The 18,215-nt window shown below is 39.3% G+C and overlaps 1 protein-coding gene across 1 annotated transcript in view; it reads left to right on the forward strand.

Annotated features, from left to right (window-relative positions):
• The window catches only part of LOC132099254 (NACHT, LRR and PYD domains-containing protein 3-like), a 95,732-nt gene that overhangs the window by 63,593 nt on the left and 13,924 nt on the right, over window positions 1–18,215 (forward strand). The window contains exons 7-8 of the mRNA XM_059505693.1: window positions 1,785–1,958; window positions 3,974–4,020. Coding sequence (XP_059361676.1) covers window positions 1,785–1,958; window positions 3,974–4,020 — 221 coding nt within the window. The remainder of the gene's footprint in view (window positions 1–1,784; window positions 1,959–3,973; window positions 4,021–18,215) is intronic.

The raw sequence follows: 18,215 nt of genomic DNA on the forward strand, positions 1-18,215 counted from the left end.
GCAGCGGTATTACCCATTCTGGTTGTCCACCTACTGTAACTGATAATGAGACACAAATGGAGACAAATTCACATGACAAGGACTGGCATAGGAAGGACCAAATAAGGATAATGGGAACAAACGTGACAGACTGTCCCCCTCCTGGACAGCGCATCCCACACCGTAACAATGCCACCGCTGAGGGGGGCGGGTGCCAGAACAGGGCGGATCAGGAAACCATGGCTGAGCAGGCAGTTTGGGTTGCCACGGCGGATCTGGAGACTCGGACGACCATGGCAGATCTGGAGACTCGGTAGACCATGGCGGATCTGGAGACTCGGGAGGCTCAGGAAGCCATGGCTGATCGGGAGACTCAGGAGACATGGTCACGGGTGTATGGCCCCCCCAAAAACTACATTTTCTTGGGGAAATCTAGGTACTTTGATGGGTACTTGGGGGCTGGAGCTGAGACTGGGCTTAACTGGGGATCAGAAGCTCTTCCTGGGTTTAACAGGGAATCAGGAGCCCTCCCTGTGCTCAACTGGGAAACAGGAGCCTTCCCTGGGCTTAACGGGAATCAGGAGTCTTACCCAGGCTTAAATCGAGAACAGGAGCCCTCTGTGGGCTTAACAAGGATTCAGGAGCCCTCTGTGAGCTTAACAGGGAATCTGGAGTCCTCTGTAGGCTTAATTGGGGGTCAGGAGACAACACTCGCCTGAGCCACATCGATAAACAGGGATCGTTCCTCCATTAGGTGACGTGGAGGAATGAACGGAAAAACTAAACCAAAACGCTATAAAAAATGGAAAATAAACACGGAGAGAGGGAATGGCCCTTACTGTTGGGACTGCTGTTCTGTCACAGTCTCTCAGACAGGAAGGGATGAGGAGATGCTGGAGAATACTTTGATGGAGTTTATTTAGAAAACAAAGAAACAACAAACATCAGGGATGACATTTAAGACCTTCAAAATCTAAACTTTACAACATTTACGACATATACAACATAGAACACTAAATAAGGGAGAATAGAATGGGCTATAACTAAATAGGGTAGATAACGAGGGGCAGACACGTGAGGAGGATAACTGATAATGAGACACAAATGGATACAAATTCAGATGACAAGGACGGGCACAGAAAATACCAAATAATGATAACGGGAACAAAAATGTGTCAAAAACTGAGTCTAGAAAAATTTAACGGAAAAAAATGATTTTGAGGGGAAAAATGGGCCCTAAATAAGGTTCGCTTTTGGGTCTCTTTAGGTGGTTATCTGTGATTTAAGGTTTATCTAAAATCTCAGATAACCTTTCTGAGAGTGTTTGGAGGGCTCAAACGAACTAGGTGTAAAAATACCCTAATAGAAGTTGAGTAAATATGCCACTCTCATTAATTATGCACAAAAATTATATCAAATAATTATTAAATATGGTCATTTGTAGTTAGAAGGGATGCTTGAACCAGCCTGACCAGTCAAATGACTGAGAATGCTGAGGTCTGAGGATGTCCTCATATAAAGCACATTAGTATGAATGAAGCTTGTGTGTATAGCATGTTTCTATGCTCCTACCTCCTCAGCACATTGCTCAGTCACAAACAAGCTAATTGCAAATATTCATAAAGTCTGTTCTGTCTCTGTTGATATTACACATTTGACCTGACTGACAAGATCAGAATGACACCAAATACACACATATTTTTATTGAATAATCAGTTCAATACACAAAAAGTATACAACACATAATGTGACATACAGAACAAACAAACTAATGTGATGTGGACTGTTTCTGTATGTTTTTGTAGGTTGTCTGGCTGTATGGTGACAGAGGAGGGCTGTTGTTATGTGCTGTCAGCTCTGACTTCAAACCCCTCATGCTTGAGAGAGCTGGATCTAAGCTATAATCACCTTGGGGATTCAGGAGTCAACCTGCTCTCTGAAAAACTGGAGGATCCAAACGGCTCACTGGATAATTTAAAGTATGTCGAGCAGGAAGAGGTTTTAGGTTTTATTGTTTAAACTTTTCAATGTCTCTGGGTATATCTACATGAGTCTAGGAGTTTTTAGAGGATTCAACAATATTTCAAATTTAAATAAAACACTAATCTGAGGAGTAAAATCTTAACTAAGCTGCTCGGACAAAACAAATGAACAACAAAACAGTACTTTAACTTACCCCCTAACTGGAGCCTGTCCTCCAACAAAAAACGACCATATAAGTCGTTTGTGCAAGCACCTTATTAAGACCTATATTTAGGTTTTAAAGTTAAGCGCCCTCTAGCGGGCGTAAAAATAATGACAGTATCGCGTTGCATCTGTCGTCATGAAATGACGTATCACGTCACTACCAATCAAAACGCACGTTTATTTAAATGCAATGTGTGGGCTTTTTACACCGATTTCACAGTATTTCCTACATATTTTACTAGGTTGCTTATTCGTTCGAATGACCACACCTAACCCCACCCCTAAACCTAACCCTCACAGAAATCATGCTAAATTATGATTTATTGAGCATATACATTTTCGTGCACGTCCGTTCCCTGGGATCGAACCCATGATAGCATGATTACATATCAAGGTATAACGCAATAATCTACCAACTGAGCTACCCGAAACGCAAACCAGAGTGCAAATAAAAGAATACAAAACATTAATATGAAAACGACCTTTTGCCGATAGGGGCGCAATTGTAGGATACGCTCTGATGGGTCGTATTTCAGGGATTTGGACAAACGACCTATATGAGCGTATTGGTTGGAGGACAGGTTGCCTAACTGGCCACAAAACCAGAGCAAACAGTGGAAACACCATAAAAATAGCAGAATCCTGTCTACAGCTTCCATTAGAGGTAGAAACATATTCAAAATGATAAATTATGTTGCAAACTTTAACAACTTAAAATAAAATAAAGGGACAAAAAAGCCTTAACTTTAAAGTGGACATCAGATGCCCATTTTCCACAAGTTGGTATGATTCATTAGTTCTAAAACTACATAGATAATACATACATGAATTCATACTTTGGTTAAAATTCCTCAATGGTTGTGTAAAACAACAGCCTTTTTACCTTGTCAAAAACACCTCTGTTCCCAGCGAGCCGTGTTTCTTTAAATGATAATGAGCTACTGCTCACCCCACCCCATTCTCACATTTATTCATTTAGCTGACGCTTTTATCCAAAGCAACTTACAAATGCTATATATATCAGAGGTTGCATGCCTCTGGAGCAACTAGGGGATACATGTCTTGCTCAGGGACACATTGGTGTCTCACAGTGGATTTGAACCTGGGTCACTCACACCAGAGGCATGTGTCTTATCCACTGCGCCAACACCACTCCTATTTTTTAATGTGTGTTAAAACTGAACTGACTGAATGTATGCGTGTGAGCTGCAGTGAAGACATTGGTTTAGAACAATTGTGCAATGATCACTTTCCAGCAATGTAAAGATGATTTTATTAATATATTAGCATGAGGACATTATTATTTATGGGCTTGAAAACATGATGCAAACAATCAGAATATTAAACCTGGTCAAGAGTGCAATGTTAACATGAAACCTACACCATTACTAATATTGTTATACAGTTCTTGAGGCCTTTCATAATGCAAAGATCAACTGTCTGCTCCTCTTACAGAAGATGTTTTACTGAATTCTGCTGAGGTGAAATTCAGTCCAATTCAGTCCCTTATCAGGATATGTATCATATTGTGACTTTAATGATGATACACAGCCCTACTAGCAACCATCCCATATTCTCTAGAAACTGCACAGCAACACACTAGCAACCAAGTTGGGTATCTTAGTAAATGTATAACAACACACTAGAAGCCACCCTGAACATGTTACCAATTTCAAAGCAACTAAATCACATACCTTGTCTATAACGTAGCAACTCCCTAGAAACCACCCTGAGTACATTTTATAGTAACTGCATAGCAACAGCCATTTGTTCACCGACTTAATGTGGCTCTGTGTGTGTTTTCTAGTGTGGATCATGGAGGAGAATCCAGGATTACAACAGGACTACAGAAATGTACGTCTAAACACACACACACACACACACTCTCTCTCTCTCTCTAAAAAAAAAAAAATCTGTTTGCCTCACTTCAGATTAAAAATATATCATTACAAAAGTTATAAACCTGACACAGTGGTTACTTGTGGGTCATTTCAGGTATTGTGTATATCTGGGGTCTGCCAAACACACTACCAGTTTATAGTCATTGTGGGGATTGAACCCATTTTATCATTTTTGTAAAGTTATTACAAAGTAGTAAACTGACTTCAACACATTTTTAAAGCTGTTTGTAAAAAAAACAATATCTACTTTGAATACAACCCTGATTCCAAAAAAATTGGGACACTGTACAAATTGTGAGTAAAAAGGAATTAAATAATTTACAATCTCATGAATTTATATTTTACTCACAACAGACTATAGATAACATATCAAATGCTGAATGTGAGACATTTTGAAATATCATGCCAAATATTGGCTCATTTTGGATTTCATGAGAGCTACACATTCCAAAAAAGTTGGGACAGGTAGCAATAAGAGGCTGGAAAAGTTAAATGTAAATATAAGGAACAGCTGGAGGATCAGTTTGCAACTTATTAGGTCAATTGGCAACATGATTGGGTATAAAAAGAGCCTCTCAGAGTGGCAGATTCTCTCAGAAGTCAAGATGGACAGAGGATCACCAATTCCCCCAATAGTTGTGCAACTAGAAGCCTGTATTAGACAAGAATGGGACAACATTCCTATTCCTAAACTTGAGCAACTTGTCTCCTCAGTCCCCAGACGTTTGCAGACTTTAATAAAAAGAAGATGCCACACAGTGGTAAGCATGGCCTTGTCCCAACTTTTTTGAGATGTGTTGATGCCATGAAATATAAAATCAACTTATTTTTCCTTTAAAATGATACATTTTCTAAATTTAGCCCTCTGGAGTCATTCCCCGAGTATACGCGTTATGAGGCATTTTACTTTTATTTGTATACTCACATAATAACAACAAACTTTGTGCATTTATAAAATAAAGAAAACAAACAAGGTGCACTGTCTGAAGCCTTGGTCTGCAGTGATCTTCATTTAGAAATTCGTCATTAAAATGAACTGTAACTCAGTGTATATTCAACGAAGAGACATGAGAGGTATATCTATAGAAAGCTACTAAACATGTCTACTTTTAAACTAAGCAACCTAAAACAAATATTCTGTGATAAAGTAATCCATATGAAAACAACGCGATGTCCGTCTTTCTGCTGAACGTGCTATTGAGATTATAATGTTCCACGTGAAGCTCGCACCTTGTATACGCTCATACAGAAAACAAAGCAGCTTCAAGTTTTTTGTATTTTACTGTTTACTTTGCGCTGAGAGGAATAAGACATAATTCACCCCAAGAAGATGTGATGACGATTACTTCATGATTTGAGTTTTGGATTTCCCCAGAAAGAGAGTTAAGCGCTTAATCCAGCAGATATCATAAACATGAGTATGTCTTTCATATATATATATATATATATATATAGATTCACACTGAAGGCATAAAAACTATGAATTAACACATGTGGAATTATATATGGAATTTATTACATAACAAAAAAGTGTGAAACAACTGAAAATATGTCATATTCTAGGTTCTTCAAAGTAGCCACCTTTTGCTTTAATTACTGCTTTGCACACTCTTGGCATTATCTTGATGAACTTCAAGAGGTAGTCACCTGAAATGGTCTTCCAACTCTCTTGAAGGAGTTCCCCGAGAGATGCTTAGCACTTGTTGGCCCTTTTGCCTTCTGAAAAATTAGCATATCATGAAAAGGTTCTCTAAATGAGCTATTAACCTAATCATCTGAATCAACTAATTAACTCTAAACACCTGCAAAAGATTCCTGAGGCTTTTAAAAACTCCCAGCCTGGTTCATTACTCAAAACCGCAATCATGGGTAAGACTGCCGACCTGACTGCTGTCCAGAAGGCCATCATTGACACCCTCAAGCGAGAGGGTAAGACACAGAAAGAAATTTCTGAACGAATAGGCTGTTCCCAGAGTGCTGTATCAAGGCACCTCAGTGGGAAGTCTGTGGGAAGGAAAAAGTGTGGCAAAAAACGCTGCACAACGAGAAGAGGTGACCGGACCCTGAGGAAGATTGTGGAGAAGGACCGATTCCAGACCTTGGGGGACCTGCGGAAGCAGTGGACTGAGTCTGGAGTAGAAACATCCAGAGCCACTGTGCACAGGCGTGTGCAGGAAATGGGCTACAGAGAAGCAGCACTGGACTGTTGCTCAGTGGTCCAAAGTACTTTTTTCGGATGAAAGCAAATTTTGCATGTCATTCGGAAATCAAGGTGCCAGAGCCTGGAGGAAGACTGGGGAGAAGGAAATGCCAAAATGCCTGAAGTCCAGTGTCAAGTACCCACAGTCAGTGATGGTCTGGGGTGCCATGTCAGCTGCTGGTGTTGGTCCACTGTGTTTTATCAAGGGCAGGGTCAATGCAGCTAGTTATCAGGAGATTTTGGAGCACTTCATGCTTCCATCTGCTGAAAAGCTTTATGGAGATGAAGATTTCGTTTTTCAGCACGACCTGGCACCTGCTCACAGTGCCAAAACCACTGGTAAATGGTTTACTGACCATGGTATTACTGTGCTCAATTGGCCTGCCAACTCCTGACCTGAACCCCATAGAGAATCTGTGGGATATTGTGAAGACAAAGTTAAGAGACGCAAGACCCAACACTCTGGATGAACTTAAGGCCGCTATAGAAGCATCCTGGGCCTCCATAACGGCTCAGCAGTGCCACAGGCTGATTGCCTCCATGCCACGCCGCATTGAAGCAGTCATTTCTGCAAAAGGATTCCCGACCAAGTATTGAGTGCATAACTGAACATAATTATTTGAAGGTTGACTTTCTTTGTATTAAAAACACTTTTCTTTTATTGGTCGGATGAAATATGCTAATTTTTTGAGATAGGAATTTTGGGTTTTCATGAGCTGTATGCCAAAATCATCAGTATTAAAACAATAAAAGACCTGAAATATTTCAGTTGGTGTGCAATGAATCTAAAATATATGAAAGTTTAATTTTTATCATTATGGAAAATAATGAACTTTATCACAATATGCTAATTTTTTTTAGAAGGACCTGTATGTATGTATATATATTGTATATGGTTTACCTTTACCTAATTGTAAAAATAATTTTTGTCTGTCAGCTTATGCTGATGATGTCATGGTTGTTATCAGTGGGCAAAATGAAAAACAAGTTTTGCTTAAACTAACTGAAAAATGTATGTTTCTGTCTTCTTCCAGAATTAAATGGACAAAATAGGAAACATTATAAGTTGGTCAGTAAGCCGATGGTAAACCAAAACTTCCTGATGGATTGTTTGATATTAAATATTTAGGAGTGTTTTTATGTGACGGTCTGACCCAGCAGAAAAACTTGAAAGGGGTTCTTGAAAAAATAAAGGGCTGCCTTGAAAATGGAGATGGCTGATTCCAAGCATGTCATATAGGGGACGTACTCTTGTTGTTAACAATTTGGTAGCATCCTAACAAATCAGAAATAGAAGGGGTTGTGCAGTGGTTTGAGGAACACAACTAAAGAAATGATCTTTGACCCGAGGTTGGTGGGTGATCATAGTCCAGTTTTAGTTAATGAAGAGGAAGTCGAGCAGGTAACATCATATAAGTATTTAGGTATCTATTTTGATCTTCAGCTGCAATGGAGTCATCATGTGGACTATGTTTGTACACTAGCTAGTCAGCGCTTACATTTTTTGAGAAGGCTCAGGGTCTATGGGGTGGATAAAACTATCATGTAACTGTTTTACAGATCAGCTTTGAATCTATAATATGCTATGGTCTTACAATATGGTTTGGCAATTTGACTGTTAAACTTAGGTCACAACTTCAAAATGTGGTTAGAAGAGCTGGAAAAATAATTGGTATGTTGTCTCCACTTTATCTTCAGGAAATTTTTGAGAGGTCTGTTAAGAAGCAGAGTCTTAAAATTATTAGTGACCCTAGTCATATTCTCCATACGGGGCTAATGGGCTAATGCCCTCGGGCAGGAGATACAGAGTTCCAATCAGTAAGCTGAATAGATATAAATTCTCTCGAATTCCGTTATCTGTCAAATTATTGAATAAGTGATTGAAATTATTTATGTGGGTGAGGGCAATGTGATGGGGTAACATGTAATGTTAATGTATTATTAGGATTGTATGGGAATTATGTTTTGGAATGGTTTATTATTTTTAATGTGTATTTATGTAAGGCCATCCTTAAAAATATTTTGGTTTGCAGTAACAGTAATAATAATAAAAAAAAGGGTCGGTAGGTCGGTCTATATTTTTTTTTTTCAAATTTCAATGTAAAAAAAAGGAACATTTTGGTGATGGTGATGACGTAGGTATGAATTTAAACAAATTAGCATATCATGATGTCACTGACTGGGTCTTCAACCCGTGCCTTCAGATGCATATTTGCAAACCTCATTTTGATGCAGGCTACATAGACCACAAACAAATTAAAATCTTTGTCAAAAACAAAGAATTTCAGGTGAAAAGAAAAAAAATTAGGTACTGTTATACTGTTTTACTTGGATCCACTAGGTATCAATGCAACCTACAAATGAGAGACCGTTTACTTTGCTTTCTTGGGTTGTCAAAAAATCCTGTTTGATTTGAGTGACAAGTGTTCATTGAATCGATTGTAAAATCGATTTTGCATGTCTAAGTAAGTTTTATATGGCAAATAACACCAAATATAGGTAAATCCACGGACAACAGGCAGGACTAATGTAAAGACCAATATTTCTGATGATTTTTTTGGCATGAAGTTACGTGCACAATGACAAACAGGAGTGCAACACTTTCGAAAAAACAATAAGCAAAGTGGACTGCCATAATGCAAACATTTACTGCAGGCTTCAACATGGCTGTGTTTATGATTAGAAATGTCAACAACAACAAATTGCATAAGCGATTCTAGGGCTGTAAAAAAAAAATCGAATTTTAGGTGTGCATTAAGGAAGCTGCCTTATGAGCCCCGGTACTTCACCGTCCATGTTCCATTCCATTTCGCCACGCGCACAGCCGTGTCTACACAACTTTCAAAGGCGGACGAGCTAAACACGCAGTAGCTGCCGTCTTATCTTTCACCTTGTGTGCGCTCACCGTCCGCGCGGTCTCAAAAAATGCCCGCACGCGGATGATAAAAAGGACATAATGCAGACAGTGTGCATGTGCATTATAAGGTTATGTTAGCCTATCCAGTTGAAGCCACAAAAAAAAAAAAAAGAGAGAAACAATGTGGAGAAGATCTTGTTTACATCAAAACTGAAACCAAGCCTTTCAAACAGAACGCATATTTGACACATTTTCTAGAGGGACACTGTTGGACTCGCGTCTCGCACAAGAGAGCCGCATGTTTAGAAAGAAATGTAAAATGAAAGTATTTAATTAAATTCTCTAAAAATATCTCGAGACTTTATGTTGGGTTTTTGTTCCCCATCCCACTGCATCTCATGTTTTTAAATAAAAAAAAAAATTATTCTGTGTGACTGGTTTTCAGCCTTTTTTATTTATTTAACAATGCATTCATGCATGACGCGGTTTTGTTTATAGTTCTATAAGCAACTTAATTAATAATAATTGGTTCATTAAAATTATTTTAAATATTATTTTGTTTTTTCACAGTCATGTATTCTAAATGCTTTGAATAAACGTGCAGTAATATTTTGCTCGATGTGCTATCTTGAGGCCTCAGATAAGAAGCAAAAAGCTTTTCTTCACCCTAACCGAAATTATGCATTTTAAATTTGAATACATTTCGAATTTTGATCATATTTAAGTAAAAAATTCTAATTTAGTTTTTCAGCTATTTTGACAGCACTAGGAGATTCTAGCTCGAATCTGTATGCATGAGTCTGAATACCGGCAGAATTCTGTTGTAAAAAGAGAAACATTGTGCAGAAGTATTATTTGTTGTTATGCGTGTGTGTCCGAAGCTGCAGTTGCAGTGTGACGCGTGTTCCAAAACGCGCTCCCAAAAAAAAAAAAACCTGGACGCGCTCCGAGAGAAGGTCGTTAAAATCAATATCCTATTTCCGTTTTCAAAACTTGTGTTGGTTGGTCCAATCGATTCATGCAATAGATTTTCGAACATAAAGTGACAGTCGACACAGACACGGTTTTAGACTAGATGGATGAAGGGATGGGAAAAGATCTGGGCACAGTTTTTCCAGAACTTCGTGCCGAGTTAAGGCGGTGTCAAGCTGTTTTAATGAATTTTTTAGATGTATTATGGTGCCCGCACCCGTATGACTTTGAACAGTGACCACGAAAATTTTGTTTACTGCAGCCGCAACCATCATTACCAAGCGCGAACCATTGACTCTGACAATGAATGAGAGGAGACGATGAGAACGCACAGGCCATAGTGTGACATCCGTTAACCAATAGTGTAAACATAGATGACATCACTGAGTTTTTTTTCATTAAGGAAGATAGCCTTCGTTTGTATGTAGGCCTAGGAAATTTATATATTTAAAATACTTACTTAAATATAATTAATATTATTTTATTGCTTTTGTATTAGTTGTTTGAAGAGTAAAAAAAAATTGGTCGGTCTTAACGCAAATTAACAATCGGCAAGTCGGTCGGACTAAAAGCAAAAAAAAATTGACAGGGTAGGTCGGGTTAAGGCAAACAGGAATATTTTTAAGGAAGGCCTAATGTGGATGTATACATGTATGCATGTATTTCTTTTTTTCCGGGTGTGTATTTGATCTGCTCTCCCAGTTGCCTATGACAAATTTCTCCTAAGGGAGACAATAAAAGAGAACTAACTAACTATCCTCTTATGGCACAGGCTGGCCTGTGTGGAGCATCCAGTTCATCTGTTAGCTCAAATTCAAACTATTCTGGTGGATTTTTTTCTTAGACAATTTGCACTGGTGCAACAGAGCATTTTATACCTGCCTAAGGATGAAGGGGGAAAAGGACTAATAGTCTGAAAACACACTTGTATTCAGTACAAACTGGACTACGATAATATGTAAATAGCATGTATGTACATGATGTGTTTTTGAGAAAACAACGTTTATGCGTGGTTAGTGAAAAACTAATAGTTTGAAGTCACTGAAATAAGGTCATAAAACAAATACAGAATATTTGTTCACGAGACTGTCAAAGTCTGCGAGTAGGCGTCAACTATCATGAATATCATTATAATTTACACCTGAGAAGACAAAGACCTGCATAATGAGCTGCAAATTGATCCTTTCAGTCAGGTGTGTGACTGAGAGGTAAGACTTGCAAGAAAGAATGTGAGGACAAAATAAATGTATATATTTTTATGTTTGTAGTTTATTTAGAATATATTTAATTACCCCAGATAATAATTTGACATTCACTTGCAAGTGCAGTTAAACAGTTTATTAGGAACTAGCAAAGCTGACTTTTCAAAGCTGAATTTTAGCATCATTACTCCAGTCACACGATCCTTCAGAAATCCTTCTAATATTCAGATTTTCTATATAAAAAAAACATTGTTATTATTATTATTATTATTATTAATGTTGAAAAGAGCTGAGAATATATATTTTTTTAATTTGTTTTTCAATAAATTAAAAGAACAGCATCGTTTGTAACATTTATCATATTGTTTTTATTTATCATCGTGTGTGCTAAATAATAATTTTATTTTCTATATATATTGACTCCAAGCTTTTGAATGGTATAGTGTATATGTTTTTTTTTTTTGTTTTTTAAATATATTCAAATAGAAAGTTATTTTAAATATTAAAAATAGTTCACAATAATACTGGCTTTAGCAAACTGGTATTGACTGGTATTGTGTTATGTTGAAATATACAAATGAAGATCACATAACAAGCATTTCCAAAGTGTACTATTTTGTTTATGTGCTCTCAAATAAACTAAATGATAATCTACATTATTAACATTATTGTGATGGTCACTGATACTGTTAATACAGTAGAACATTTAGATCATGTGAATGAAACTTAATAATGTTTCACTTGATTATACATTTAATCAGGAATTATAGTTTGGAAAAAGTTCAACTAGTAAAATGTGTACACATTATGTAAAAACTAATACAAGTAGATTAATAAAAAAAGACTTACTCATGTTTATGATCTCTGCTGGAAAAAGCATTTCACATAAAGACGATCAGAGACCGTCTACATCATGCAGAGATGTAAATAATGCGAACCAACCCCAAAAGCATACAGAAGAACAGAGAACTTAGACGCAGCAGAAAGCAGCCTCAGAGGAGGTGAGTGATATTCATTTAAATGCTGGGAGTATTGAGCAGCCGGTCTGCTTTTCTGAGACTGTTACTGATGTGATTGATGTGACTGATACAAGTGAAGCTTGTGGAGGTGATGGAGGAATGTGTGAACTCAAAGAAACAAAAGCAGGAGTTTCTGATAGAAATATGACTGATGAATTAGATTAATTGTCCCAATGTACTGATGTTGGTTTGAGAAATGAAGAGCAGTGGTCAGATACATCTGATATAGTAAGAGTGACCGAAAAGGATATGTATACTCTTGAACATCAATTCTTTTTTTAGATGAAACAAAAGGGAAAGCAGGTGTTGCCTTTGTTGTATGGGCTAGGAAAACAAGTAACTTTGAAGAGCTTTCACAGCAGAAGAGGTTTTGGCTAAAAAAAAACATGACTGTTATCAGGCAAGGAAAACAAACATGGAAAGAATGGAAGATGAGGGGAAAGGCAAAACAAAAATTCAGTCATTATGATGACTGCTTATTATTTTTCTCTCTGTTCTTTTTCTTTCTTTCTCTTCCTTTTTCTCATGGAAGTCTTGCGGGTGGGACCCCTAAATGTTAATGGGATGAGAGATGGGAGAAATAATAGGTTACTTTCAGAGTTGACACATTTGAAGGATATAGGTGTGATTTTGCTACAAGAGACTCACAGTAGCCGTGTTTCCACTGTCGAGCTTAAAGTGGGCGTGCTAGTGCGTGCCAGGGCCAGTCGCGTTTCCACTGTCACTTCAGGGCTTGACCGTGCCTCGTCGGGGCTTCCTCGGGGCCAGCGGTCACGTTTTTTTGGCCCGACGAAAACCTTGGGCCAAAGCAGGCCAGCTGGGACTAGAGGAGTGGTTCTGAACAAAGGCGGGGTTTCTCCACGTCTGGAGAGCTCAGCGCTGCAGATAATTTCAGAAAGATAACAGCTTTAACACCAGCATTAAAGACTTTTTAAAATAAGTTGAGCTCAAAACTCACTCTAAGTCAGCAGCGTGTGTTTGAAATAACTCGATCCGAAGGGATTATGATCACCATACAAGGCAGAAATATTTAAAAGCGATGTAAAAGACTATGCACGATAAACATTAACATTACCATAGTAAACATGGTAAATGCAACCACTTGGAGAAATCAGACGTCAGCTTCTTATTCTCTATCACAATTGTGTTTTTATTTAGTAACATATTTTATCTGTCATAAGTCTCAAGAGTTTAGCTCCGCGTAGAATATGTCATCAAAATAAAATAATGATTTTTGTCAGTCAGTGCTGCGGATCATAACAAAAAGCAGCTCTAACTCTGAACCAGCATTAAACACTTTTTTAAATAAGTTGAGTTCAAAACTCACTTTCAGTCGGCAGGGTGTGTTTGAAATAATTTGATCTGATGTGGATTATAATCATACAAGGCAGAAATATTTATAACATTACCACAGTAAACATAGTAAATTTGACTACTTGAAGAAATCAGACGCCAGCTTCTTTTTCTCTATCACAATCGTGTATTCATTTAGTAACTTATTTTATTTCATTTCGAGAGTTTAGCTTCACGTTGCCTATCATAAAAATATAATGATGTATTTTTGTTTTGTTTTATAAAAATAGAGAGATTGTCATTCATTCTAAATGTGACTGCTACTGTGGCTACAAATAAATAGAAACAGACTCGACTTTATAAGCAGGCTATTTTAAAAAAGCGTTTAAAATAAATAAGTAAAATACAAATAAATCTATTTCTTCATGATTTAATTTTGAGTTCTGATAAATTAATTCATTATGATCAATGTATCACTTATTCTATAGTAAAACATTGATGCTTTTGAATATGAATATTTAACAAAGCATACAAACACACGGCCGCTTTTATCATGTTTGTTTTGTGATTGCGCTAGTTCCAGTGACTTATTTCTTAGTTTTCTGATAACTTCTCTTTGTTGGTGAAATTATGAGGTTTCGTGACGTTGTTCTGAGAGGCGTGTAAAGGGCGTGTTTTAGTGACGTGCAGCGGAACTTCAGGCTCGACTGTGGAAACCCTGCGCTATTCTGGCCTAGGTGCTACTGGCCCGGGGCTATGAGCCCCACCGGGCCCGTTTTAAGCCCAGGCTCGCACTGGCCCGACAGTGGAAATGCGGCTAGTGATCAAAGTAATGAGGCTGAATGGGGCATGGGTTCAATTTGAGTGCTGGAGTGGCAGTACTTTTTTCTTCTATTGTTAAAATTGATCCAGGGAGATTGCTGATTGTGAGGGCAGAAATTAATAGTCTTATTTTACTTTTTGTGAATATTTATGATCCAAATACTGGTGCAGAGAGAATTCATTTAATGAGAACAATGATACAGGCAGGGGCGCCCCCAAGGGGTGGCCAGGGGTGGCCACGGCCACCACTGAATAAACTCTGGCCACCCCTGTGGCCACCCCTAGGATGATTTTCAGTGTGTAACCTACTATAAATTTAAATGCAGAATGTAAATTCGTAATAGTTTAAGAAGTGGGGGAAAAAAATAAATAAAAATGCAGCACATGCTGCAGCCACCAAAAAAGATCGCAGATTGGCAGCACCGAAGTAGTCCTCCCCCCGTCGCCCTCCCCCGTCCAAACAAATCACAGAGTGTGCATCTATATAGTTTATATAATTTCATATAGTTATTATCACACAAAGAGTTACATTTTTCTCTAAAAGTCAACATAATTACAAGTGTGACATTGCTTTTATACAACAGTTCAAACAAAAATCATTCCAAACACAGCCACTGTTTTGCGTCTCTGAGCAACATGACAGTGATTCGTTCCTGAATAAATCAACCGTTTAAATGATTCGGTTCAATCGCAATGACTCACTTATTAACAGTGACTCACTGCCACCTTCTGCTGGTTTTAATTTCATATTTACGGTACCTTCTTATTTTTTAAATAATTTCGTACATCAGTTTTCAATGTTTTATTTTTAAAATATCAGAACATTATTTATTAATTTATAACTGCAGGCTAAAGTTACCATGTCCCACAGAGCTGCATTAAACAGTGTGTAAAAACATCTCAATGGCACTTCAGATGCAGCTTCTGTTTTCTCTGCATTGCAAAGATCAATTTTGTTGATACTGATTGCATTTGCTTGGTAACAGCCCAAATGCAAGTATTTGACCTAAAAGATGGTGCACACTTCTAGAAAAAATGGCGTAAAGGTAAAAATTAAAAATTCAGGAGTCATCTGTCAGCACAATTAGAAATAAGATATCAGCACTATTAAAGTGACATTATTGTCTATTTATCGTCATCGATAAAATCCCAGAAATACCAGGGATACCATTTTTTTGTCAATATTGGAAACCCTTAATTATTTTCTCTTTATTTTGGTGTGCCACCCCAAGATTTACTGTGGCCTCATCTGGCCACCCCTGTTAAAATTTTCTGGGGGCGCCACTGGATACAGGACAACAATAAGAGACAAAGATGACGCTGAAGGGAATACACAGTCCAGGATGGTGCAGGTGAGTGAAGGATCGGGAGAGTTTGCAGCAGGAGAAGGTGACACAAGAACTGCGGGGAAGCGAGCCGAAGGTAAGTGATGTTGCTTGTTGGTGATGTGCGAAGAGTGGACGGGGTTCCGGGGAGACACGGACATCCTACGCAGAAACACACAAGAAAGCAAACATAAGTTGAAGTACATGAAACAACGCTCTCACAAACACAAAACATTAGACAAGCCAATATATAGGGATGAATTATGAGTTACAGCTGTTGCTGATGACAATTAGCGGAGAGCTGACGCGTAGCATACAGACTTCACCCACATAGTGAAAAACCCTGAGATCACGGTTTACCAACCGTGACAGAACCCCCCCCCCCCTCTAGGAACCCCTCCTGGAGTTCCCAGAATGGCCTACCTGCTGATTGTAATCATCAATAAGGGAGTGATCCAGTATGTCCCTAGCAGGTACCCAACCCCTCTTCTCCGGACCGTAACCTTCCCAGTCCACCAAGTACTGGAATCCTCGTCCCCTCCGTCTCGAGTCCAGAATACGATTCACCGAATAAGTTGGTTCCCCATCTACGAGACGCGGCGGTGAGGGAACCGGGGTAGGTGAATTAATACGTGAATAAAACACGGGTTTAATTTTGGACACATGGAAGGCGGGATGAATTCTCCTGTACGCTGGAGGTAGTTTGAGGCGGACTGTCACCGGACTAATAATCTTGGTGACAGGAAACGGGCCAATAAATTTGGGAGCTAATTTGTTAGAAACGGAGTGGAGTGGAATATTGTTAGTAGAAAGCCACACTTTTTGACCCAAGACGTATACGGGAGGCTTCGACCAGTGGCGATCAGCCTTGGCCTTAGTGCACTCCCTCATCCGGAGCAGAGTCTCGCGGGCTGTGATCCAGGTGCGGTGGCACCTCTGGACAAATGCGTGAGCGGAGGGGACCACGACTTCAGACTCCAGACTAGGAAAAACTGGTGGCTGGTAACCTAAGCTGCACTGAAATGGAGAGAGGCCCGTGGCTGACACTGGTAACGAGTTGTGAGCGTACTCCACCATAGAGAGTTGTTGGATTCTTGGAGGACTAAACATCGCAACATTCTCTCTAAATCTTGGTTGGCTCGCTCAGACTGCCCGTTACTCTGGGGATGATAACCCGAAGACAGACTAACCGTTGCTCCTAACAATTTACAAAACTCTTTCCAAAATTTGGATATGAATTGGGATCCCCTGTCAGAAACCACGTCTACCGGGAGGCCATGTAACCGAAAGTGATCAAGGACAGTGATCGCTGTCTCCTTGGCTGTAGGTAATTTGGGAAAGGGAATGAAATGTGCCGCCTTCGAGAACCGGTCCACTACGGTCAAAACGACCGTCATGCCATTAGAGGGCGGGAGGGCGGTAACAAAATCTAGAGCAATATGTGACCAGGGTCTCGAAGGGACAGACAGCGGTTGAAGAAGCCCATCTGGAGGTCGATTAGATGACTTACCACTGGCGCAAACTGAGCAAGCCAAAACAAAATCGTGGATGTTGCGAGCCATAATTTGCCACCAGAATCGTTGTTTATCTAAACCCTTGGTTCGGCTTATTCCTGGATGACAAGCAACATTAGAGCAGTGACCCCACTGAATAACTTCGGACCGTAACTCTTCCGGCACAAATAAACGATCCGGTGGGCATCCGGGCAGAGGCGTTACCCCTTCTAAGGCTGTCTTGACCTTCGATTTGACCTCCCATACGAGTGCTGAGACGAATATTTTCTCAGGTAAAATTCACTCGGGAGTCACCGGGCGTTTGGAAGGATCAAAAAGACCTGACAAAGAATCGGGTTTAACATTTTTGGAACCCGGGCGGTACGACAGAGTAAAATCAAAGTGTCCGAAAAAAAGTGCCCACCGAGCCTGCCTGGAATTTAGTCTTTTGGCAGTTCTAATGTACTCTAAATTCTTGTGATTGGTCCAAACAATGAAAGGTACCCCTGACCCTTCCAACCAGTGACGCCACTCCTCTAAAGCTAATTTGACAGCCAACAATTCTCTGTTACCAATGTCATAATTGTGTTCAGCAGGAGACAAACGATGTGAAAAAAACGCGCAGGGATGCATCTTATCGTCCGAGGCAGCACGTTGGGAAAGAAATGCTCCTACTCCCACCTCTGATGCGTCAACCTCCACCACGAACTGCCGTGTGGGATCAGGGGCTACTAGGATGGGAGCTGAAACGAAGCGGCTCTTGAGGTTGGTAAATGCAGTTTCGGCTGCATCAGACCACCTGAACGGAGTACTGGGGGAGGTCAAGGCGGTCAGAGGTGAGACTAGTTGGCTGAAATTACGAATAAAACATCGATAAAAATTGGCGAACCTGAACCAGGTGCGAATCTGGAGATGGCCAATCTATCACAGCCTTAACTTTGTCAGGATCCATACACATTCCCTCG

Source organism: Carassius carassius, chromosome 22 (assembly GCF_963082965.1).
Source record: "Carassius carassius chromosome 22, fCarCar2.1, whole genome shotgun sequence".
Lineage (NCBI taxonomy): Eukaryota > Metazoa > Chordata > Actinopteri > Cypriniformes > Cyprinidae > Carassius > Carassius carassius.